The sequence below is a fragment of the Cibotium barometz genome, chromosome 48 (assembly GCF_041138505.1).
Source record: "Cibotium barometz isolate CiBa-2024 chromosome 48, ASM4113850v1, whole genome shotgun sequence".
Lineage (NCBI taxonomy): Eukaryota > Viridiplantae > Streptophyta > Polypodiopsida > Cyatheales > Cibotiaceae > Cibotium > Cibotium barometz.
The window spans coordinates 21886600-21913668 of record NC_141093.1 but is presented as its reverse complement, the minus strand read 5'-3'; the positions used below and the strand labels follow the sequence as shown (position 1 = coordinate 21913668).

The window sequence follows — 27069 nt, the reverse complement described above, 5'->3', positions numbered from 1 at the left end:
GCGGATATGTGCACTAAAGCGGACACGTAAAAGCATCAAGAAACCGGCGAGCGAGGAAGAAGCGCAGTGGCGCCTCACCAGCACGCGCAGGGAGGCCCTCGCTCTTTACATGGAAATACGCGTCCAACGCGTTGTGAAGATTACATAGAAATCCTCCACCTGCGCCTTGCGCAGAAGCCCGCCTGTACTGCCGCGAAGAGTTTCTGGCTTAAGCTGCGGTGGCGCTCAGCCCATCGCGTATAGCGCTGGCCACAAGGCGTATGAAGCTTACGTGTCCCCGTGGAACTCCACGCCCGTCATCTTGTCTCAACGCCTTGTTGCCCATCGCCTGTCATTTTGTCTCCACGCCTTATGCAGCACGCCTGAGGAGAGCTACGCACCACTGCCAGCCTGCGGTTTCATCCACGCCTGCATCCAGCCCAAGGCTAACACGTAAAAACAGCCGGTCACAACTACCTTCTGCTGAGAAGTTGCGCTGGGCACACACACGTGCCTCTGACCTGAGTCGAGTTAGATTTCTGCACAGCAGCACCTCATCAGAGCAAATTCGACGCCTCCCCTTTTCCTGCAATCAGAAATTACGAGGTATTTTGCTTCAATTTTTTGGGATTTTGCATGTTCAATCATCAATTGAGCAAGTACAGGTCCAAATTGCTCAATTTTTGAGCAAAATTGGTAAAATTGGGTGACATTGGTCACATTCAGGATCAATTTGCAGGAAATTGGATGTCAAAATTTGGGGCTTTTGATGTAATTGCGCAATTAAGCATTCATACATGCTGTATGATGTGAGAAATTAAACATTCGGGCCAAAATTGCAGGAAATTGGAGTGCAGATCAAAGGGCTTTTCTGCCGATTAGATTGATTTGCATGCAGGCACTGGCAATTGATGCTTTGGGCAATGTGTTGATGCCTGTCAAGCACTCAATGTGCCTGTAAATCAAGGGGCTTTTATGTACTGGATGTATATGTGGCCAGGGGGAAGCACTGTGAAGACTCTGGATGCCTTCATGTGCGTTAATGTACCACGTATGATGCTTTGGGCAATGTGTTGATGCCTGTCAAGCACTCAATGTGCCTGTAAATCAAGGGGCTTTTATGTACTGGATGTATATGTGGCCAGGGGGAAGCACTGTGAAGACTCTGGATGCCTTCATGTGCGTTAATGTACCACGTATGATCAGAAATTGATCTTAAATCAAGGGGCTTTTCAAGATTTTATGCTTGTTGAGCTTGGCAAAGCAGCAGGCAAGACTTTTATGCCTAGAATCCTCAGAAATCAGCTTGCAGTCAAGGGGCTTTTGCCCAATTTCTGTTCGGGACTGTTGTATGCAGTGGTCGGGACTGTAAAAGTCTGATTTTCACTCATTTGGACAGCCACGAGAGCATTTATTGCTACTGTACTTGTTGGTACAGATTTGGTACAACTTTGTGCAAGTTTTGGCATGGCTGTACATTGATTTGAGTGAGAAAAAGGTTCATTTTCAGCTGCTGTACTTGCCGGTACAGATTTGGTACATCATTGGTGAGCACTTGGTACTGCTGTACAGTACTTTGGAAGGGCAACAGAGCACATTTAAGGTGCTGTCCTAAATCTGCACATACAGTGGGAGTAGAGTTGCATTTGTGCTTCCGCAGTGGGAGATAAACTTTGGGAGAACAACTGTGAGCACTTTGTGTGCTTTTGGTGCAGTGTTTGCACATCTTGCAGGGAGTCAGGCATTGACAGGTTGCATATTGCTATGGCAACCACAGGTGAGAGCTCTTCATTGCTTCACATCAAGAAGCACTCAAATCAATGTGCAGCCATGCCAAAACTTGTACAAAGCTGTACCAAATCTGTACCAGCAGGTACATTCATCCTCACTGTGGTTTTGCCCTGCTTATTACATTTCAACCAAATTTCAGGAATCATCATTTTTTAATCAGAATCCAAATCAATTCATCAGTTCACAACCAGAATTTAAAAATCATATCAACCACCCCAGGCCCTATGGCAGAATCTATAAGACGTCCCGACCTCAAGTGCATAAGGTCAAATTTCTTTTAAAAAATTGAAGCATGTACCTCTTAATTTTTGATTTTTCTTTTTGTTGCAGAGAAAGGGGGTGATGATGCTGCTGCTGTTCTGTGTAGGTCTTGCAGGTTGCAGGTTAAACGTTGGTCGTGAGCCTGAAGATAGAGTCAGACGACTCTGTCAGAGACACGCCTGCGACCAGCTCAGCCCATGGCTCTTCCAGGTTCGCCGTTTGCTGCACGACTCTCTAGCAGCTGAGAAACTGCACTTCTCTACCTCGCCTACTCACGCGGACCACCACCACTAGTATAGAGGCTCGCTCGTAAGTGTGTTGGATGGACGCCCACTTGCCTGCATGCGCTTATCCACCCAACGCGTTGCTGCAAGCGCACGAGCTCAGCTGCGGAGAATTGCCGCTCGTAGTAGCCTACGTTACGCTTCGAGAAAATCACCAGCCAGCTGGCGGCGTTTAAGCTTTGGGCGCCTCACCTGCTGCGAGCGCTGCTGCCCTGTGGTGTGTGTGGCTACGCCTTGTGGCCAGGAGTCTGATGCCTTGCTGCAACTGCTCACGTTGCCTTACGCCTTGTGGCCACCAACGCACACAGGCGACTTCCACTGTCTTGCAGTGCCCAACACCTTGCCACTGCTCACGTTGCCTACAACCAGTTGATTTCCAGCTCTACACACTTGAGAACAAAACCCTAAAACCAGGGCTCTGATACCAGTTGATAGGAGAAGAATTAGGGTTAGGGTTTCATGTGAGAGACAAACACACAGGGAGAAGAAGAGAGAGAGAGAGAGAGAGAGTTGTAGGAATAAGTCAACTCAAGCATTGAGTGTGTGACTCCCCTATCACACATGTATATTGCACTAGTACACATAGTGCACTTAGTACATTAAAAGTACTAAGTGTACTATGTACTATAACTTATGGGCTTGTACACACTATAAGGGTGGAGCATAATGCCTTTACCCCAACAGGATCATCAACTGTAACTTTAGTATGCCAAGTCTTGGGAACTTGCTGAAGACCATACAAGGCCTTCCGGAACCTGTAAACCACCTCCTTTGAACACGGAACCTCAAAGCCTGGAGGTTGCTCAACATTCACCTCCACCTGCAAGTCACCATCTGCCACTTGCTTGGCTTTCCTACAAGTCCCCTGGGAAAGAGCTTCTTCAACTACAAGAGGCTCTTTGTCCCGATTGATATGAGACATCAGAGCATAGTTCACCTGTAAAGGCTCTTCTGACTGACGAACGCAAGAACTGGAATGTTCCTGCCTACTGTTGCCAACAGCTGGCAAGCCATCCACCATCTGGTCTCGGAAAGCTTGCTGCAGCGTATCCACATTCAAGTGGTCATGTTAAAACTGCCACACATCACCAAATTGAGAACCTGTAAGAGAGGGTGTTGAGAGTTTGTAAATCCCATTCTCCACTCTACCTTTCCATAGAACCTGCCCTGTCACTTTGTTCCGGAGAGCAACAAAATGCTCCTCAAACTCCACCCGTACACCAGTCTTGCAAACCTCATGCATTGACAACAGATGAAAACCAAGAGATGGGACAAAAAGAACTTGGGAGGAATGCTTTCCCCCTCTGCCATCGGGAATGATCTCTAACCTGCCCTCACTATGAATAGGGATAGTGGACTCATCACCAATCAAGATGTGACTTGCGTGCCTCCAAAGATCCTGTAATAACTCCAGGGAAGGAGTCATGTGCTTGGAAGCACCACTGTCTAGAATCTAGTCCGGAGTGTCCCTAGAGGTGAGTCCAACCGCCTCCCTGCTCGAAGAAGATGAAACGCTGGTGTCCATAATCTCCAAGTGCACAAAAGCCGAAGTCTTCACGGTTACTGCTGAGGAATCTGCACCTTGCGTGGTGCTCCGCTTAGGACATTTTCTCCAATAATGGCCTTTCTCGCCACAATTAGTATAGGTCCTCTTTGCCTTCAAGGTGTCACGATCCACGTCGGGCTCCTGCTCGGAAGACCTCCTGTGAAGACTTCTCTTTGCCCTTACTGCGGCCTTGCGACCGCTGGGCAATCAAGGCCTCAGAACCTCTGCCTTGTGGAGGGTTCGAAAAACGCTCTTCCTGGTCCAAGACCATATGCACAAGCTTTTCCCATGTGATGGTGTTGAGCCTGACACTGGTGATCAAAGAGGAGTAGAAAAGCTGAGTACTGAGAGGTCAGATGAGATAGCAAGGTGATGGCCATGTCCTTAGAAGATATCTCCTTCCTAGCTTGAAGAACCTCCTGTTGAAGAGCCTGCAACTTGTTGATGTGCTCGCACATCGCCAAATCCCTCTAGCCAGCATCATATGTGTGATATGATTAATCACCTGTGGTGTGCAATTAAGGAAGATGAAAGAACGCACATGGGCATTGACACGATCCCACAACTGTACCTGAGCCTCCCGTTCTTTCCTAGTAGAGGGTAACAACTCCCTGTCCTCGAACTCCGGCCATGGAACACCAACAATAATGAAATTAGCCAAGTCATAAGACTCCAATACAGACTCCATCATTACCTTCCATATGCCGTAGTTGGTCCTGTCCAACTGTCCATCCACGGGGAACGTGGGGAGAGTAGGGATCTTCTCATGTTTCTCAGCCATCTCAAGCAAGTCTGCCATCTTGGGGGGGTTACTTTGGTCTTGTGAAGGGAGGGTGGTGTGTGGGAGTGAGAATTAGGGTTAGGTCATGTGGGAGACATACACAGAGAAGCAAGGGAGAGAGAGAGAGAGAGAGTTGTGGGGATAAGTCAACTCATGAGGCATGAGTGTGTGACTCCCCTATCACACATGTATATTGCACTAGTACACATAGTGCACTTAGTACATTAAAAGTACTAAGTGTACTATGTACTATAACTTATGGGCTTGTACACACTATAAGGGTGGGCATAGTGCCTTTACCCCAACAATCTCCCACTTAAAGGCAAAGTGCCCTTAAGTAAAGGAAAAGAAAAAAAATCAGCATGTACATGATAATATACAAGGCCATATCAAGGCTGAAACTGGCCTCATCCAATGCCCATCAAGTGTCTGCAATGAGCAAACCGCTCCGGAGGCAAACTCTTTGTCAACAGATCAGCCGGGTTGTCATCCGTATGAATCTTAACAAGCTGAATTTGCTTGTTCTCTATCACCTCTCTGATGAAGTGATACTTCACATCCACATGCTTCGTCTTTGCATGAAAGACAGGGTTCTTTGCCAACTGGATGGCACTCTGACTGTCACAATGCAACAATGGAATATCCCCTGTATAGCCCAAATCAACCACTAACCGAGATAGCCATAATGCCTCCTTGCAAGCCTCTGTGGCTGCAATATACTCGGCCTCTGTAGTAGATAAGGCTGTGCACTTCTGCATCCTGGATATCCATGACACAGCACCTCCTGTGAATGTAAACACATAACCGGTAGTAGACTTCCGGTTATCTGGATGACCGGCATAATCCGAATCCGTGTAACCATGCACTAATGCATCTTGTTTGCCAAAGCAAATGCACAAATCTTGTGTGCCCTTCAGGTATCTCATGACACCTTTCACTGCTTCCCAATGCTTCTTGCCGGGGTTGGCCATGTATCTAGAAACCACTCCCACTGCAAATGCAATGTCCGGCCTAGTAGCAACCATGGCATACATGAGACTGCCACAAGCTGAAGCATACGGAATCTTGGCCATATCAGCCCTGTCTCTATCTGACTGTGGGCTGTCCATAGCACTGAGTTTCACATATGGAGGCAAAGGAGTACTAGTCTTCTTTCCCCCGTCCATATTGAACCTCTGCAAAACTTTGCCAATGTATTCCTTCTGAGACAAATACAACACATGCTGATTTCTGTCCCGAAGTATCCGCATACCCAAGATGTGATTTGCATCACCCAAATCCTAGATCTCCTCAAAGTCCACACCATATTCCTGCTTGAAGCCCTTAGCCACTAACCTGGCTTTGTATCTTGGCTTTGCATCATGTGTAACTTTGAGCCTGTATACCCACTTGCATGGCAAAACCTTCTTGCCTGCAGGCAAATGCACCAATTTCCATGTTCCATTTTTGTGCAGAGAATCCATCTCTGACTTCATGGCACGCTCCCATAGAGCCTTGTCTGCCCTCTGTAAAGCCTCCTTATAACATGAGGGCTCCCCACAGTCAGTGAGCATCAAGTAGTCAACCCCTGGAACAAACCTGTCAGGGGCTCTGGAGGGTCTCCGTACCCAATGACCATCATTTGCAGGTTGCTGTCCAGCCTGCATATCACCCATTGGTGGCTCCTGTTCCATGCCATAAGGCTGAAATATCATGCCCGGTATCTCCTCTAACTGTGGTATATCCATAGGGATATCTTCTGCCATCTCTGGCTGTCCATTTGGACCATTTTCAGCACCATTTAAGGGCTGGTTTTCCTGCTGTAATGGCTGATTTACAGCCCTTTGTTGTTGTCCATGATGTCCATCATCATCAAAGATGACTCTGCCAGGCTCCTGTTGCCTTGCAGGCTCCTTATACATGCATGTTTCATCAAAAATGACATCATTGCTGCGTATGATCTTTCTATTCATGGGATCCCAAAGTCTATACCCCATTTCACCTCTGTCACCATATCCTAGGAATATGCATTTGTGAGACTTGGGATCAAGTTTGGTGCGCATTTCCCTGCGTATGTGCACGTACGCAACGCAACCAAACACTCTCAAGTGCTTGTATGACGGAGGCTTCCCTGTCCATACTTCTTCTGGCACTTTCCCACCAAGCCTCGTGTTAGGTGACCTGTTTATAAGGTGAACGGCTGTCATAACAGCTTCAGCCCAAAACCATGAGTTAATGCAGCATGTGACAACATAGAACGGACCTTCTCCTGTATGGTCCTGTTCATCCTCTCTGCTGTCCCGTTTTGTGGAGGATCATAAGGAGTAGAGAGCTCCCTCTTGATGCCTTTAGCATCACAAAAGTCCTGAAACTGTTTGGACATATACTCTCCACCATTGTCGGAACGCAAAGCCTTCAGTGTTTTGCCAGTTTGATTCTCAACATGAGCAACAAACTTCTGAAACACTGAGAATGTATCACTCTTCAAACGAAGAGGATAAACCCACACCTTGCGTGTGGCATCATCTATAAAAGACACAAAATGTTTTGCCCCTCCCAAAGAAAGCTGAGGCATCTCACATACATCTGTATGCACAAGCTCTAATTGAGCATCTTTCTGTCCAAGAGCTTTCTTGTGGGGGCACTGTAGTTGCCTACCATATATACAATGCTCACAAAACTGAAAACTTGAAAACTTTAGAGAAGGCAAGTAACCCAAACGAGACAATTGCTCCATTCCTCTGACACTCATGTGTCCCAACCGGCTATGCCACATAGAAATTTCCGGCAGCTCGGTTGCATTTACATTAGCATGGTGACAAACACCTGCATGCATAAAGTAAAGAGTGTCCACCTTAGAGCCTCTGGCAACAACCAGTGAGCCCTTACTAATTTTCCACTTTCCACTACCAAATGTGGTAACATAATCAGCATCATCAAGCTGTCCAGTAGAAAGCAGGTTCTTCTTGATCTCAGGCACATGCCTGACATCATGGAGCATAAGCTGTGAGCCATCTGAAAACACAAGCCTCACATCACCTCTGCCAAGAATCTTGCATGCATGGTTATCACCCAAATAAACCACTCCTTCATTGCCAGCAGTATACCTGACAAACAAGTCTCTGCAACCTGTGACATGAAAGGAGGCACCTGAATCAATGATCCATGAGTGCATACCATGACCACCTGTAAGAAGTGAATGGGCATCAAGTGAAGACGTAAAGAGGACCTCATCCTCACTGCCACCTGCATGTGACACATTGATTTCTTCAATCTTGACTCCACTTTTGCCCTTTGGCTTTACATCTTTGGCTTCATCTTTCTCTTTGTCTTTGCCTTTTCCCTTTTCCTTTTGATCATTTTTCCATTTGTAGCATTGCTTTTTAATGTGTCCCTTCTTGCCACAATAATGGCATTCCAAATCCTTTTTGGAGCGAGACTTGCTCCTTCCCCGTTCTTGGCTTTTTCTACTTTGTTGGGATCTCCCACGTGCATTCATTGCATTGGACTTTCCAACAGAGTTGTTTTTCATGTTCATCTCTTCTTGAAGAAGAGCACCCTCAACATCTGCATATGACAGCATAGCATGCGAATTGCTAGTGGCTGTCCTGAATGTGTCCCAACTCTCTGGCAAAGTGCATAACAGAAAAGGGGCTTTGAACTCATCGTCCATTGCCAACTTTTGATTAATGACCTGGCTGACAATACCATTAAACTCATTTAGATGGGCTGTCATAGACGCCCCTTCCTTCATCTGAAGACCTATGAGTTTCTTCAACCAATACACTTTGCTTGAGGCACTTTGTTGGGCATACAAGTCCTGCAATCTCTGCCACATTCCCCAAGCTGTCTTCTCTTCACGAATGCTGAAAAGTAATGAGTCTGACACAGACAACATGATAGTAGATCTTGCCAGCTCATCCATATCTTCCCACTCTTCAGCAGTAAGAGAAGCGGGCATCACACCCCTTTCTTTGATAGGCTTGTGCTGCTTTTTCTGGAGCAACACATTGTAGCACTGGGTTTGCCAAATATCATAATTATGCGAGCCTTCAAGCTTCTTGATGTGAAGCAATGAAGAGCTCTCACCTGTGGTTGCCATAGCAAAATGCAACCTGTCAATGCCTGACTCCCTGCAAAAATGTGCAAACACTGCACCAAAAGCACACAAAGTGCTCACAGTTGTTCTCCCAAGCTTTATCTCCCACTGCGGAAGCACAAATGCAACTTTTCTCCCACTTTATGTGATGAAATCACCAAAATCTGGTTGCTGCAGATTTTGGACAGCACCTTAAATGTGCTCTGTTGCCCTTCCAAAGTACTGTACAGCAGTACCAAGTGCTCACCAATGATGTACCAAACCTGTACCGGCAAGTACAGCAGCTGAAATTGAACCTTTTGGTCACTCAAAACAGTGTACAGCCATGCCAAAACTTGCACAAAGCTGTGCCAAATCTGTACCAGCAGGTACAATAGCAATAAATGCTCTCCTGGCTGTCCAAATGAGTGAAAATCAGACTTTTACAGTCCCGTACACTGCATACAACAGTCCCGAACAGAAATTGGGCAAAAGCCCCTTGACTGCAAGCTGATTTTTTTTTGAGGATTCAAGGCATAAATGTCTTGCCTGCTGCTTTGCCAAGCTCAACAAGCATACAAACTTGAAAAGCCCCTTGATTTAAGATCAATTTTTGATCATACATGGTACATTGACGCACATGAAGGCACCCAGAGTGTTCACGATGCTTCCCCCTGGTCACATATACATCCAATACATGAAAGCCCCTTGATTTACAGGCACATTGAGTGCTTGTAAGGCATCAACACATTATCCACAGCATCAAATGCGATTGTCTGCATGCAAATCAACCAAATCGGCACAAAAGCCCCTTGATTTGCACTGCAATTTGCTGCAATTTTGCCCAAATGTGCGATTTTTCACATCATACAGCATGTATGAGTGCTTAATTGCACAATTATATCAAAAGCCCCAAATTTCGACATCCAATTTCCTGCAAATTGATCCTGATTGTGACCAATGTCACCCAATTTTGCCAATTTTGCTCAAAAATTGAGCAATTGGGCACCTTTATCTGCTCAGTTGTTGAATTGATAAGAAATTCTCAAAATTGAAGGCAAATACCTCGTAATTTTTGAATTTCTCTGATCTGCATGCTGAATTTCAGTTGTTGCAGGAATCGTGATGCAGAGAAGGGGGGCGCTTCTGATGCTGATGCTGATGCTGATGCTGATGCAGTTGCTGCTGCAGTTGTACGAAGTTGTTGCTGATTTTGTAGTTGGGCTTGGGCTGGTCACAGATGTGGCCCTGTTTGGGAAGGCGAAGGACCAGACGTTGGTGATAGCGATGGCTGTATCCTCACGGCGCCAACTCTTCCACGACAGCACAACTAAGCCGGGACAGACGCCAACTCGTCGAAGCTAGACTGGGTGAATACGACTCCTGAGGGAGAGTTGGCATCTCAAGTTGTTGACACTGCCCAACCAAGCCGTCGAAGAAGATCCCACGTGACAGTTGAAATCGCCCAGCTTCCACCGCCTTCACCTGCGTATCTTACGCCTTCGCTCACGTAGCTGTTGTGTTGACGCCCAGCCAGCCGACGCTTCTTCGCTCGCCTTCGCTTATGTTTCGCCTAGCGCCAGCCCGACGATTCTTCGTTGATTTAGTATCCTTCGCCGTCGAGCGCTACGTCGCCTACGCTCAGCGTTTGTTCGCCAACGCTCACTTCAGTGGCTCCGCTACTTTCGCTCAACGCTTTCGCTTGATTAGCTGCGCCTGACTCCTTGTCTGCCTGGCTGCTGTGACCCTGATGCAAGCTGCTCACGCTTAGCAGCCAGGTACCCAACGCTTCTTCGCTCCACGCTCAGCTGCAGAAGTGGCTGCCCGCCACCCTTCCGCCCACCTGATTGCTGTCTAGTAGTTCGCTTCTGGCCTCTTCACACACAGGCTAATGGAGAGTCGAGCTGCTGCCTGCCTGCGTCAGAGATTCGAAGGACACCTGCTCTGATACCAGTTGTGTGGGAGTGAGAATTAGGGTTAGGTCATGTGGGAGACATACACAGAGAAGCAAGGGAGAGAGAGAGAGAGAGAGTTGTGGGGATAAGTCAACTCATGAGGCATGAGTGTGTGACTCCCCTATCACACATGTATATTGCACTAGTACACATAGTGCACTTAGTACATTAAAAGTACTAAGTGTACTATGTACTATAACTTATGGGCTTGTACACACTATAAGGGTGGGCATAGTGCCTTTACCCCAACAGGTGGGTGGGGAAAAAAATGAAGAAGAGGCTCCAACTAATATGCAAGGTGGCTGTCCAACGGTGATGGCCGCCTTCTACCCAATCTCCAAGTCCCGAACAGCCCAAGAGATCAACAATCAGCACCAAAAAAACCAGCAGTCCCGCAAGCTCTTCAAATCTCCCGCAAGCTCCAAGGTCTTCAAGAAACAGCCCCGTGAGCTCTCCAAAGTCTCCAACCTTCAAGCCACTTGGGGTTTGATACCATGTTGGAATACGCAGCGGATATGAGAAACTGCTGAGAGCACAACGTAGCAAAACACCAACATGAAGATGAGCAAACGCAAGAGAACCACCAGCCTGAAAAACACTGAACTCTGTGGGGAAGAGCAAACGCAGAAGAGAGAGAGTGAAGTTGTACGAACTCTGCACTATAAACAAGATCTGGTAGAATACCCAATACACAATGGAGTGGGGGTAGGTGTGGTATTTATACCACCCCCCTATGCTAGTCGGCCAGCAAAAAGGCAGCCGGCTGGCTGTTGGACAAGCTCACGACTGCATCAAGTAGTCGGCCAGCAGGGGGACAGTCGGCCAGGTACAAGGCTCAAGTCGGCCAGCACAGCTCCAGGCAGCCAGCAAATAACAGCCCCACGACCATGAAAAAACATGGAAAAAATACGGAAAGTGGGGAAAAATGGAGGAACACTGAGCAGTGCTCCTAGGCGGGCACACCCACAACAAAGGCCCTGTGTGAGATAATGTACAGACAGGAGAAGATTGCTAACAATAAAGTGGTCCCCTCTCCATAGAAAATACCAAAATCCTTGGTACCTTTCAAGTACCGCAACACGCAGAGTGCTGCCTGCCAATGAACATCCAAAGGTGCCTGCGTGAAAGCATTGAGAGTTCCCACCTCAAATGTACAATCAAGCCATGTGTTGAGCAACCAAATCAAGGAACCAACTAATTTCTTGTACAGAAGTGTATCTGTCACTGCTCGATTAGATCTAGAAGAGGAGAGTTTGTGTTACATGCAGAAGCTCTGAGAGTCTTCTTTCAGCCCTAAACACCATCGGGAACATGTTGATGCAAAAACGCAAGTAGAAGAGAGAGATAGCTGAGAATTCAGTATATAATATGGTACAAAAAAGTACATCTGTCTTGCAGCCATAGGCTGCCTCCTTGAAAAAAGGTATAAAACCTAGTCTAATCCTAGTTCTATGACTCAACCCCAAGTCAGGACTGAATGAAGAAAACGATGAGCAATTGTGCCTTTTTATAGGCCTTGGAGGACCTAGTGAACTGGTCGAGCAGTCGGCCAGCTTCTGGACAAACAAATCCAAGTCGGGTTGCAGTCGATTGCTGTCCTTACCGACAGGTGTGCTCGCAGTCGACAGGAGTTTCTCATCCATCACCAGTCCATCACTTGCCAAATCTAGCAACTCATGCTCCAAAATCTGCTCTTACCTGGTTTTGATCTGGTTTTTGTCTGGTTGCTCTCCTTAGGATTAGCCTTGAGATCAGTCCAGTGCATGTCTTGCACATGACATCCCCCTTTGCTAAACTTGATGACAGGATTCCAATCTGTTTCTTGGATGATTGTCATCATCCCCTTCTATTCCCGGAGTCCCTCTGTCATCCTTTCTACTTTGGCAGCCTTTTCACTGAACACCCAGCCCGGTCTCCAAATCCACTCTAACTCTGAAGATGATCTATGCATCTGTTCCATCCAGTCCCCATTCCGTTCTTGCCCTGTCCCTGAACATTGTCTTTGGTCTTCTTTCCTGAGAAATGAGTCTGGCACTCTCACTCCACCCCTTGAAAGATCAACCTCCCTTGGAACTGTTGCCTGAAAGCCTTTCCTGGGTGCCCCAAGTGGCACCCGACTCACAGGACTGCCATCCCCTTGGGCTTTGTGGAACACCACCAACAAACCTCCCAAGAGTTCTTCCCGGTCTCGTGTTCGTTGCCTTGGGCCTCGTACCTGTGCACTTTCCTGTACCTTGGACTTGTACACCTTCATTTGGGACTGAATCAGTGTTTAGCCTTGTTGAGCCTGATGCTTTGATACCAATGTTACATGCGAAAGCTCTGGGAGTCTTCTTTCAGCCCTAAACACCATTTGGAACATGCTAATGCAAAAACGCAAGCGGAGGAGAGAGAAGATAGAGAGAGAGAGTTGAGAATTTTGTATATAATATGGTACAAAAAGGTACATCTGTCTTGCAGCCATAGGCTACCTCCTTGAAAAGGTAAAAAAACCTAGTCTAATCCTAGTTCTATGACTCAACCCCAAGTCAGGACTGAATGAAGAAAACGATGAGCAATTGTGCCTTTTTATAGGCCTTGGAGGACCTAGTGAACTGGCTGACCAGCAGTCGGCTAGCTTCTGGACAAACAAATCCAAGTCGGGCTGCAGCCGACTGCTGTCCTTACAGTCGACAGGAGTTCCTCATCCATCACCAGTCCATCACTTGCCAAATCTAGCAACTCATGCTCCAAAATCTGCTCTTATCTGGTTTTGATATGTTTTTTGTTTGGTTGCTCTCCTCAGGATTAGCCTTGAGATCAATCTAGTGCATGTCTTGTACATGACAGTTTGATGGTGGGAATTCATGGGGGAAGTGATGGGCTTACAATCTATAATCCTGAAAGCCTCTAATAGCTCTGTAACATACCGCTGCTGAGAAATGAATATGCCATCTGAGCGCTGAAAAATGTCCAATCTAAGAAAGAAGTGAAGCAACCCGAGATCTGTCATCTCAAATTCCTTATTAAGGGCAGCCCTTGTCTGAGCAATGTGTGCTTGATAGCTACCTGTGATGATCAAGTGGTCCACATAGAGAATGATAAGAGTATCCAAAGATGTAGAGATTTGGATTAGCTGCCGACCGGTTGAAAGCCTTCTGTTGAAAGAAAGCATCAATGTTCTCATACAAGCCTTGGGAGCTTGTTTCAAACCATACAAGGCCTTTTTCAGCTAGTAGACCATACCTTTGGAGCCAGGAATCTGAAATCCTGAGGGCTAGTTCTCATAAACTTCCTCCTTTAGCTCCCCGGAATGCCGACCTGACATCCATCTGAAAGATGGGCCAATGAGAGTGTGCAGCAAGAGCAAGAACTGTCTGTATGGTCGCCATTTGAGCAGTCGGTGTAAAAGTATCCTCAAAATCCATGCCAACTCTCTAAGAGTAGCTTTTGGCCTTGGCCTTGTGCTTATCTAGAGTTCCATTTGATTTGTACTTGATCTTATAGACCCATTTGACACCAATCACCTTCCGCTTTGCCGGCCCAAGAATCAACTCCCAAGTCTGATTCCGTTCAATAAGAGTCAAGATTTGCTTCCATGGCTTGCTGCCAAGTCGGTTTGGAGAGTGCCTCCCCAACATGAGTAGGTTCCGAGTCCTTTTGGATGCGTGACATCAGTGCATCATTGACGCACGGGTTCTCCTGAGATGATGTCGTGGTATGCCCGCTCAGATTGATGGGGACCCCTTGTTGTAGGTGAAGGCAATTGCATTACCCTTTGGTCCCGTAGGCCTCCAAATGAAGATGTCCAAATCGAGTATGCTAAAGATCACATGTGCGGGTACTTGTGTGAGAGTAAAGAGCTGTGAGTTTGTAGAGGTTGTGGTCCTCTATGCCTTGCCATAGGATCCTGTTAGTGAGCGGGTCACAAATGATCACAAAGTCCTCCATAAATTCCACCTTAGTGTCCAATTTGCAAATCTCATATACAGAAAGGAGATGGAATCCTAAATCTGGTACATATAGTACTCTCAAGGTGTACTTTCCTCCATTACCATCCGGAATGAGGGGCATTATTGTCCCTTCGCCAAGAATGGGGCCAATAGAGTTATCTCCAATGGCAACTCTGCCGCGACATTGCTACAATTCATCAAGCCAATCCTTGCGATAAGTCATGTGCTGTATGGCACCGCTGTCCAAAACCCAATGAGAGTTGGAACAAGAAGGAAAAGCTTGCTCCACCACTAGATGGGGAGTATTGGACTGTGATATGCAGCGGAAGTCTTTGTATTGGTTGATCCTGTCACACAATATGCTCACACCGTCTTCTGTATCCTGAGTTTCGTGAGTTTAGCAATCCATTTCATTTACTTCAAACTTTAAAGAGATGAGAGAGAGATATGAACACTGTACACCAGATTGGGTCCTGAATTACCCACTGAAGGGCCCCCTATCCCGATAACGAGATAGTATTTGCTTTATTACTTTAGAGAGAATGACTTTGGACTGTAGATAAGCCAAACGCAAGATCTCGGAGGATCGGAGTATGGCTGATCTGTACACTGCTGTAGAAACACCTCGATGACTTGATCTCGAGCCTATGCACTCCTCCCAAGGGCATGAGGAAGGGCTGCACACCTGAGGCTCAAAGAAGAAGAAGGTGGACTGTTCTACACACTGTTAGAATGCTGAAAACACATATGAATGCTGTGTTACCTTCACCAGATGACTGCTGAATGTGTTGATGATGCACAGAATGCTGGACACTGATGCAAACAACTGTTTCAAGGCTGGAAACTGCTGTAGACTGTTGCTTCAGGGCTGGATTCTGCTGTGGACAGAAACGCAGGTGTCTAGAGAGGGCTGTGGACTGAAACGCATGAGCATCAGAAGACTGTAGGTCTGCTGCTGTACGGCTGGAGCAAAACGCAGATGAACTGCTGTACGGCTGCACCAAAACGCAGGTATGAAGGCTGCCAACTGCTGGTTTTCAGGCGTGGAACTGAGCTGAAGAGTATGCTGAATCTAGGGCATGAACTGATGCTGAATTCAGGGCTGAAAGAGGCTGAGGACAGGCACCTAGGGCTGGGCTGAAGCTATGGATCTCAAGGCTGGAGAAGAAAGCTTATGGGCACTAGGGCTGGATTAGTCTTGGGCTGAAAGCAAGAGAGAGGAGAGCTCTTAGCACAATGAAGACTGAATGAGCAAAAGAGGCTCTAGGCAAGCCTATTTATACTAACTGGAGGTTGGTCATTAAATAAAATTAATATTTATAAATGCCCAATAATGCAAATAATGATAAATAAATACTAATAAATATGGGAAAAATACCAGATAAATCCCAGTAAATTCCCTAAGGCTTTGGGGAAGTTCTAAATGATGCACAGGCATATGTATGCATATTATGCAAGATGCAGAGTGCTTTCTGATGCAAACCCTAAGGCTTCTACTGACTCTACATGCATGAATGATTCTCTCCAAGTGGGTTAAGGGACTTGACTAACTGACTGACCCACTAAGGCTGAGGAATGACCTACGTAGCTCGTGCCTGACTTATCCTGGACTGAGGATGTACAATGGGGTCACGGCGTACGACAAATATCATCCTACTGGGTTCTAAAACTGTACAAATGTTGCACTTCTGATGATGAGCCATCTTGTCACCATGCACTGAGTACAGAGTGCATGTGACATTCCCTCCTGATTAGCTTGGCGGCAGGTTCATGGCTTCCAAGTAGTCCGCCAATAACTGGGGGTACTCCTGGAAGAACTCCTCGTCGAGCCATACGGCTTCGTGGGTGCCTCGATCTCGGAACTTCGTATAGAACTGACGAATCCGTCGACCGGAACCATGCTTCCATCGATGAAGAAGGATCTGTTCAGGCTTAATAACTTTTGCCTTGTCTACCACGTCTGGCTGCTGTTCATCTGAAACATCAAACACTTCTGGACCAACATATGGTTTTAGCCAAGAAACATGGAAAACATCATGCATTGTCCAATTGGCAGGCAACTTTAACTTCATTGAGACATCACTTATCTTCTTAACTATTGGAAAAGGGCCAAAACTACGGAATGAAAGCTTGGGACAACGTTTGCCCACTTGTTTCAATCTCTGCTTCATGATACGCAAATAGACCCAATCCCCTTCCTTGAAGTGGACATCTCGTCTAGATTTATTTGCTTGTCTGCTATATGCTTCCTGAGCTTTGGTCAAGCGGTCTTTGACTGACTCAATGATCTCGGAAAATGCTTCCGTGGTTTTATTAGCCTCTAAAGATGGAGACACCATTTTCGTCAAAAGAGAAGAAAAACGACGACCAAAGGCTGCTTCATATGGAGTCCGTCCGACACTGGATGAATGCGTGTCGTTCAAGATAGCTTGGACCAACGGAAGATAGTGCTCCCATTTGGACTGCTGGTCATGACAATATGACTTGAGGACATCAAAGGCCAATTGATTATAAATTTCTGTTTGGCCATCTGTCTGGGGATGGAATGCACTAGACAACTGCAACTTAGTTCCAAAGTTTTCAAATAATGCCCTCCAGAAATGCGAGGTAAACTTGGAATCTCTGTCTGATGTTATGGTGCTAGGCAAACCACAAATTGGATACCAATGCTTGAGAAACAGACGGGCTACGTCCTCGGCTGTGGCCGTATGCTTGCATGGGATTAGCATGCAGAACTTACTGAAGCGATCCACAATGGTAAAACACTGAGTGTTACGGGATCCAGTGGATGCTGGTAGAGGCCCTACAAAGTCCATAGATATGTCGATGAAAGGTCCGTCGGGGATAGGCAAAGGTTGAAGTAAACCTGCCTTCTTTGTATGGGGAACCTTGACTTTTTGACAAATCTTACAGGCTTGTACATGTGCATAGACATCACGCCTCATCTTTGGCCAATAAAAGGACCGTTCTAATTTCTCGAGGGTACTGTTGATACCCCTATGTCCTCCAACTAAGGAGTCATGGGCATTGTGGAGAAGAGCGGAACGCTTTTCTCGAGTAACACAGAGACGGTTCTTGTAGAACAACCAACCGTTCTGTACTGAATAGTGGCCAGGCTCAGAAGTGAGGGCCAAACTATACTGAGTACCAAACTCAGGGGAGTCGACATATTGGTCTTTCATACTATCCAAGTCCTTCCCCGTGATTTCGAGAATGGTAGCTTCTTGGACTGCCTGGATGCTGGACTTTCGACTGAGAGCATCTGCTACTGGGTTATGCTTACCAGGGATGTATTCAATCATACCTCCAAACTGTTGGAAGATTTGACTCCACCTGGCCTGTCAATCACTCCACTGGGCACTTGGCATAGTCTGAAGCCACTTAAGTGCTTGGTGGTCTGTTTTCACTGTGAAAGCCTGTCCATAAAGAAAAGGCTTCCAATGTTTGAGCGCTGTGATCACACCCAAAAGCTCTTTGTCATATACCGAATAATTCTTTTCGGCGACATCCAACTTTCTGCTGTAATAAGCCACGGGTCTATTGTCCTGCTGGAGGACTGCACCTATGGCTACATTGCTGGCATCGGTGATGACCTCGAAAGGTTCGTCCCATGATGCTAACTTTAATACAGGTGCTTCTGAGGCAGCTTTCTGGAGTGCACGGAATGCCTCAAGTGCCTTACCTGTAACTGAGACTTTCTGCTTGCGAGTCTTCACCCCCTTGAGCAAGTCGGTCAGAGGTGCTGCAAGGTTGGAAAACTGATGGACATGTGTGCTATAGGCCTGACAAAGACCTACGAATGAACGGATTTCTTGGGCGGTCTTAGGAATATCCCAATCTAAGATCTCTTGAACCTTTGAGGGGTCCAGTCTAATCCCATCGGAACCAATGATGTAGCCCAAATACTGAACTTCCTTAACACCAAAGATAGACTTTTTGGCGTTTATGTAGAGCTGATTATCTGGCAAAAGTTGCAAGACTTTCTCCACATCTTTCTCATGCTGCTCCGCAGTGGCTGAGAAGACTAGTATGTCATCAAGGAATATGAAAACACACTTCCCAATGTGGACTGCGAAAATCATAGACATCATCTTATTGAACGTTGCGGGTGCATTTGTAAGCCCAAAAGGCATGACTACGAACTCGTAGTGACCACGCTCTGTCCTGAAAGCTGTTTTTGGAATGTCAGCTTCAAAAATGCGGACCTGATGGTAACCACTCTTGAGGTCGATCTTAGTGAAAAACTTAGCACCGTCTAAACGCTCCAAAATGTACTCTATCCTGGGCATAGGAAACTTGTTCTTGATAGTGAGTTTGTTTAATGCCCTGTAGTCTACACAAAGGCATGCAGACTTGTCCTTCTTTTGGACAAATAGGATAGGTGCAGCAAATGGGGAGGAAGAAGGCCGAATGAATCCGGCTCGGAGAAGCTCAGATAACTGCTTTTCCAACTCGCCCTCTAAAGTCTTGGAAAGACGATAGGGAAACCTGCTAGGAGGGTCTGATCCAGGGACCAAATCAATGTGATGGTCCTCAAGGCGAGAGGGTGGGAGACTGGGTGGGAGATCGTCCCTAAGCATAATGTCCTGGTGTCTGGATAGGAGGTCTGCTAACTGAGGGACTGAAGATGTAAGGGATGCTACTAATGAGGGAGGGGCTGTTTGAGCATGAACATAAAGGAGTGCTCCTTCTGCTCCCTTGCGGATAGCTCATCGGGCTTGGAGATGTGAAATCAATGGGATGCCAAGAATGCTTCTATCCCCACGAATCATGACAGGCTCAGGAAAACCTTTACAAATAGTAAAAGTGTCCTGCCCCCAATCGGGAATAGGCTCATACTGATGGAACCACTGAATTCCTAAGATCATGTCATCTAACAGAGGGGAGACGATGAAATCTCGTTGAAATGAGGCCTTCTGAACTTCAAAGGCAAACTGCTGCGCCTTCTGGGAAATGTGGGTGCGAAGACCAGGTGTAAACCCGTCCACATCCAGATGATATTAGACTAAAGTGCAGTTCAATTTATTAGCCAACTGGGGAGAGATGGCGTCTTCAGAACTGTCCATATCGACAAGGACTACAAACTGTCGGCCTTGGGCAGAGCCATAAGCTCGGATAAGGCTCTTCTGAGCAGCATCGCTCTCACTCTCCTGCTTAGCATCAAATACCACGGATGGTATAGGATGCATGGAAGGTAAAAGTTGAACTGCATTTGAGGTAGTAGGCGGGGCTGGAGGAGCTGGGGAAGCTGTGGCAACTGTGGCAGAAGGAGCTTTGGCAGCTTGTGCCGCTTGCCATTTGTGGCAATCCTTCTTACCATGCCCTATAATATGACAGAAAAAACATCTATTTTCTGACTGGTACTTCTTTTGCTCCTCTGGAGGAAGATAACCTCCAGTAATGCCTGCTTTAGCCTTTTCATCAGGGGTTTTCTTAGGTTCTTTATCCTTCTTACCCCCTGAACTGGAGCTATTACTGCTGTCCTTCTTAGCATCTTTAGAAGATGCGTTACCTTTCCCTGTCTGTGCAGCTGATTGCTGCTGCTGGGGTTTGGTAATGGACTGAGATGTCTGCTTGGGCTTGCTCCCGTTGAGCTTCATTTCTTCGTTCTGAGCGAGAGTCAGAGCCCGGTCATATGTACTTGGTTCAAAGTTACGAACTGTGAACCGAATGTTGGAGTCCAATCCACGAATGAATTGCTCCATCTTGGCCTGCTCAGATAACCCTTAACTGCTGTGCTAAAGTAATAACCTTACCGGAAAACTGAAGCACTGGGGAACCGTTCTGTCTGAGTCCATAGAACTCGTCTTTCAGACCGGTCATGTACTGGGGCGGGAGAAATCTGGTCTTCAGGTCATGGACAAAGATGTCCCAGTCAAAGGCTGTGACACCTGTGGCCTGGTCAGTATGAATACTAGACCAATGCTGCCACCAAGTGACTGCCTCACCAGTGAGATGGGGAGCCGCTAAGTGGACTTTGTCTTGTGGGTCTGTGATCCTAGCTAATGGAAAATGAGCATTAAATTGATGAACAAATTGATTAACTGAAGAATGATCACACTTACCATCATACTTGCTGAAATTCGGTTGACTGCGAATGATGGTGGTTGCTGCTGCGGGATGCTGGCTGGTGACACCTATGACTGGGGAGACTGAGGAGAGCTGCTGATACCTCAAGTGTATGGCCTCCTTTTCCCGTTGGTGTTCGAGTAACATACGTTCTCGATCAAGCTCACGTTGGTGTTCCCGAGCGGCGAGTTCAGCCTGACGCCGGTCTTCGTCGATCCTGCGTTGGGCTTCCTCATAGTCCCGTCTTTCTTCTTTTTCTCTTCTCCTTCGGGCCTCGTCCTCTCTCCTTTGTTATTCCATCTGAAAGAAGAGGGAGATGTAGTCGGGTGCTGCTGGAGGTGTAGAAGGACGTGCTGTTGCTACCTCCAAGAGTTGGAGACGCTCCATGAGTAGCTGGTTCTGAGCTCTTAGAAGAGCTATGGTGTCTGCTGTAGGCGGAAGAGCAAGGTCTCCTTCGGGGGAGACGTCTTCCGGCTGATGAGTACTCTCCTGTAGACATGATGTTGAAGTCGGTGGTCGTGCCGGAACGCAATCTAACCATCCGAGGATGCCCCCACGCTAGGATACGGTGTGTGTGGACTATCTGAATCTGATACCAATGTGATATGCAGCGGAAGTCTTTGTATTGGTTGATCCTGTCACACAATATGCTCACACCGTCTTCTGTATCCTGAGTTTCGTGAGTTTAGCAATCCATTTCATTTACTTCAAACTTTAAAGAGATGAGAGAGAGATATGAACACTGTACACCAGATTGGGTCCCGAATTACCCACTGAAGGGCCCCCTATCCCGATAACGAGATAGTATTTGCTTTATTACTTTAGAGAGAATGACTTTGGACTGTAGATAAGCCAAACGCAAGATCTCGGAGGATCGGAGTATGGCTGATCTGTACACTGCTGTAGAAACACCTCGATGACTTGATCTCGAGCCTATGCACTCCTCCCAAGGGCATGAGGAAGGGCTGCACACCTGAGGCTCAAAGAAGAAGAAGGTGGACTGTTCTACACACTGTTAGAATGCTGAAAACACATATGAATGCTGTGTTACCTTCACCAGATGACTGCTGAGTGTGTTGATGATGCACAGAATGCTGGACACTGATGCAAACAACTGTTTCAAGGCTGGAAACTGCTGTAGACTGTTGCTTCAGGGCTGGATTCTGCTGTGGACAGAAACGCAGGTGTCTAGAGAGGGCTGTGGACTGAAACGCATGAGCATCAGAGGACTGTAGGTCTGCTGCTGTACGGCTGGAGCAAAACGCAGATGAATTGCTGTACGGCTGCACCAAAACGCAGGTATGAAGGCTGCCAACTGCTGGTTTTCAGGCGTGGAACTGAGCTGAAGAGTATGTTGAATCTAGGGCATGAACTGATGCTGAATTCAGGGCTGAAAGAGGCTGAGGACAGGCACCTAGGGCTGGGCTGAAGCTATGGATCTCAAGGGCTGGAGAAGAAAGCTTATGGGCACTAGGGCTGGATTAGTCTTGGGCTGAAAGCAAGAGAGAGGAGAGCTCTTAGCACAATGAAGACTGAATGAGCAAAAGAGGTCTAGGCAAGCCTATTTATACTAACTGGAGGTTGGTCATTAAATAAAATTAATATTTATAAATGCCCAATAATGCAAATAATGATAAATAAATACTAATAAATATGGGAAAAATACCAGATAAATCCCAGTAAATTCCCTAAGGCTTTGGGGAAGTTCTAAATGATGCACAGGCATATGTATGCATATTATGCAAGATGCAGAGTGCTTTCTGATGCAAACCCTAAGGCTTCTACTGACTCTACATGCATGAATGATTCTCTCCAAGTGGGTTAAGGGACTTGACTGACTGACTGACCCACTAAGGCTGAGGAATGACCTACGTAGCTCGTGCCTGACTTATCCTGGACTGAGGATGTACAATGGGGTCACGGCGTACGACAAATATCATCCTACTGGGTTCTAAAACTGTACAAATGTTGCACTTCTGATGATGAGCCATCTTGTCACCATGCACTGAGTGCAGAGTGCATGTGACATGGACTCCAGATCAATTAGGGTGAGGAAAGCTGACGACTCCACAACTTTGGCGGATGAGCTCGCCCCTTTGTCCTTTGACTTCCCTTCCAAGTTCCACATGCGACTCCGGCATTGTTGCCATAAGTGCCCCTGTTTGCAGCAGTAATCACAAACCTTCTGGTTGCGGATGAATTAGGAGCTGAAGACCCCTTCGGCTTTGCATCCTTGGAGTCCTTGGAGTCCTTAGAGGGAGGTGCCCCATCTTTGTCTTTGTTAGGCTGCCCCCCTCTCTGTGCAATGAAAGAAGAAGAATCCTTGAATATGCCCTCCTGATCAAGGACCTGGGATTAGGGAAAGCAAGCTTGGATGGGTGGCTAAGGTTCAATATTAATAAATCCAAGTGGATTGTTATTTGTAGCAGCAACAAGCACTATATAAGTGACTATACAAGGCCACTCCTAAGGAGGCAAAGAGGTCCCTCCTCCCCCTTAGGTTGCCGAAAGCCCTCCCACCCTCCCCCCTCGGCCGGGCGCCCACCCACTTGCAGCACTTGTGGCTCCTCCCCAGCCTCCAATTTCCCATCCCTCACCCATAGCCTAGTCCACGTCCACCCGTTCCTAGGACGCCCCCCGCCCGCCCGCCCGCCCGCGTGGACACCATAGAAATTGCAAAAGCTTCCATATAGATTTTGAAGTTCATGTTTGCGTTTGTGTCCAAAAACCCTAGGCATGGTTACATGCCATGCCAAGGATCATCTGGTGATCATTTTAAGGGTTTCTTCTTGATTGTTGGCTGCTTTGATAGAGAAGGTTGTATGCATTGCACACACTGTTGCTAAATGAGATTGTTCTGTGAATCATAGATTGCAAAATTGGGATACTGAATGTTTCTGTGATTGTTTCTCGGCCATTTTGCAATAAGGAAGTGGCTGTGTGATGAGAATAGCCATGCCAGCAGTTGAACACGTGTGAAATATTTTCCGAGGAGATGAAATTAATTTGAATGTGTGTTTTGTTTTTTGAAGATTTATTATCCACTGGATGTAGGCTTCATTGGGATAGTTCAAGTGATAACCTCTTGGATATCCATAATCTCACAATGTGGATATGAATGAAAGGTTCCAGGTTGTTGATATAATCACCAGCCATGAGGGTTATGATGTACTCGTTGGAGTTGATATGCTGGGCAAGGAAGAGCTTTTGATTTCGATAGCAAAAGCTTTGAAAACAAAGGTGCATATTCTTATTTTCACTCAAAATGCATAACCTGAGGCTGGTTACACAAATGTCCCCATCTATCCCACTGGTGGGTAGTTGGATGGGCAAGATTGCTCATTCGTCATGAATGGGCAGCCATGTTGGGCCCATGCCAAAGGGTGCATCCTTGTCTTGTCTATAACCTACCTAAAGTTCTGTAGATGGTGAACTCATCCACTCGTTTGTTCCAGGATTTAGTTCTAGTAGTTCTAAAAGCGTTCTTTTTTGACAGATTTGGATTTGGCCAGAGCGTCTACAAACCATGCGACTTCTTGGGATTTCGGAATTTTTCATAACTGATACAACTGCCACCAGAATCCGTGCAGTTCCACGGTACAGTATCTCGCATGAGACACTTCGCATGCTGAATGAAATAAAGCCAACAATAGCAGTCCTTCCTAGTGGACTATGGTGTCTTTCCACTAAGGCTCACTCTTCCAACTCATGTCTGAATGGAACACTTGGGACTAGTAAATATGATAGCTGTTTTGGCAATACATATGCCAAGGCCAAAGCAGGACTGGAGTATGGTTTCTTGCATTCTTCAAAGACACCTATCAATGGGCTGAATGTTTGTGGGGAAGAGGGTGAAAATGGTCAAGTGAAGCCAGCGTTGATAGGAAAAGACGTCTTCTTTGTGTCGTACTCACTCCATAGCTGCTTTTCCGAGTTAAAAGAGTTTGTGGAGTTTGTCAACCCTACCTCCATGAAGGGTAATCTGAGTTCTTCTCATGTGGATATCAACCCTTGCCAGACTCTGCACCAAACATGCTGCATCGAAGAGGAGAACTCAAAGCAGTTTCCAAGGTTTGATGAGACGAGTCGTACAATGAGTATGCATAAGCATGATGTAAGGGTGCAACGTTGCAACATAGTGAATGAGGATGGCATACACAATAAGGGCGTGAGTATGCCTAAGAGTGTACTTGACTGTTACCACATTGTGAATGAGGATCTCCTACACACGGGTAAAGACCACCATTTTTGCAGAAAAGTGCAAGGTAGAAAGACACTCAGAAAGGCTGCATGTAAACGAGCTCAGCAAGCTTGGGCTGTACTGCGGAAAAGAAGAGGTGGTGGAGCATTTCTATGGTCTGAGACATGAACCCATTTTTTGCTGCAGGTGTATGCAGCCTCAGCTAGCTTGGGCTGTACTGTGGAAGAGAAAAGTTGGTAGTGGAGCATTACTGGTCTGTCTCTGTTGTTACTAGTGATGGCAGCAAGACATGAACCCCTAGGGCCTTGTTATGAATCTAAGAAAGGCAGTAGGTATGCCATCTCAGTGGGCTTTGGGCTGTACTGTGGAAGAGAAGGGGTGATGAGCATTTCTATGGTGTGATTCTGCTGACGATAATGAGAGAGAGGGAGAGAGAGAGAGAGAGAGACTGGTGATCTCAGCTGGAAGCTTAAAGTTTCTTTGTAAATCTCTCGTGTCATTTGACCTGTTGGACAAAAACCTTGCATGGATTCAAGAAAAGCTATGTTTTTTTTTTTTTGGTAAGTCCATACAAGCAAGCCATCAACCTAGTGTCAAATGTTGAATGCTCTATGTTGAAGACCCTAGAAAGGTTACAATTTGCACTTACTTCATGCCTGGTCATCTCAAAAGCATCTCATAAATTGGAACAGTAGACTAGGCTGCTACATAAGCTTAGCTTCATTACAAGACATGTAAATGGCACTTCAGTGTAAAGTGAGAAGAGGTTAAAAGAGCTTTAATTTCCGGAGTTAGAAGGCTAGACAAGTTATAGTGGTTTTTCTAAAGCAAGGAGGCGTTGAAATGCTAAAAGCTCTAGTTTGGGTGTGGAAAATAGAGCATTTTCCTTAGCATTGCCATGTATCATTTTCATAGTGAAGTGAGTTGTATTAGATTGATACTTGGATCATGTAGTATCATTCTGACTTCTTCATTTATAGTACCTTGATACAAGGCTTGAGATCTCCCTAGACTAGGTCTTAGACATGATATGTAGTGAACCTTGGAACAAGAGAACAATAAAAAAGACCTCATCAAGATTTCTACCACCTATTATGGGGCAAAGTTATATGATTTATATCATAGAACTGAGAATTGTAAGATCTTTGAATTGGCACTTTATCTTGAGGCTTGAGATTCAGTGTCGTGCACTTGTTTCAGATTGAAAAACCACCTCCTAGAAGTCATCTTGATTAAATGGGGAGAATATGATTGTTTTCGGACGAGTTTTAGAATCTTACATTTATTGGTGTGGATAGACTTGGTGTGCATGCTATTTGTAATCGAGTCTTCAATGTGAATAACAATAAAGAGGTAACTTGGAAAAAATTGACGAAAATTAAAATTTTAACTAGGTAGTGGTCAATTTTTGCTTCAAAATAGAGAATTAAAAATTTGAATTAATTAGAAGAGTTTCTAGTTGATGGTGATCAATCTATCTTCAAGACAACAAGGATTAAATCTCGCTCTCTCTCTCTCTGTCTCTCTCTCTCTATCTCTCTCGTGCAGGCATGCATGCACATGCACATGATGTCAACATTTCAATTAAGTAGTAGTGGCAAATATCAAATTTCATATCCTAGACACAATTTTTGGTGTCTAATCAATGAGCATCAAAACTCAAGGGATTTGCAGTTGACAATTGTGTAAAACTTTTAGGCACAACATAGCTTCTTTAAGCAAAGATAGATGTCACCTTTTTAAATTTAATCCTAGAGTTCATAGTGTATTCACTTGCCTTCTAGGGGATAGACAACTCAATTATCTACTTGAGGACATATAAACACCTCAATAAAGAAAACCATGGTGAAGAATGTGGCCTCTCATCTACCCATAGTTGAAAAATGCCAACCTAGAGAGAGTAGTACAGGACACATTCATGCCCATCTCTCTCTCTCTCTCACACACACACACACACACACACACACACGTGCATATCCCCCCTCCCCACATAAAATGCACACTCTTTCGACTTAGTTAACAAGGGGTAGATAAATCAACACTCTTCATAGTTACTCTCTCTCTCTCTCTCTCTCTCTCTCTCTCTCTCTCTCTTCACAATCTATCGATAGTACAATAACCACAATAGTACGCACAAATACTTGGGTAAAGGTGTGTTTTCAATTCTTTGTTTTATAGCCATTGATACAGCTTATCATATTCCACCGTGCATC

At 46.0% G+C, this 27069-nt stretch overlaps 1 protein-coding gene across 1 annotated transcript in view; it reads left to right on the top strand.

Annotated features, from left to right (window-relative positions):
• LOC147610960 (uncharacterized) overlaps positions 1-25413 on the top strand; it is a 48439-nt gene extending 23026 nt beyond the window's left edge. The window contains exons 3-4 of the mRNA XM_086785619.1: positions 23788-23895; positions 24152-25413. Of these exons, the coding sequence (XP_086641745.1) occupies positions 23788-23895; positions 24152-25024 (981 nt within the window). The 3' untranslated portion in view covers positions 25025-25413. The remainder of the gene's footprint in view (positions 1-23787; positions 23896-24151) is intronic.
• The last annotated feature ends 1656 nt before the right edge of the window (positions 25414-27069 follow it).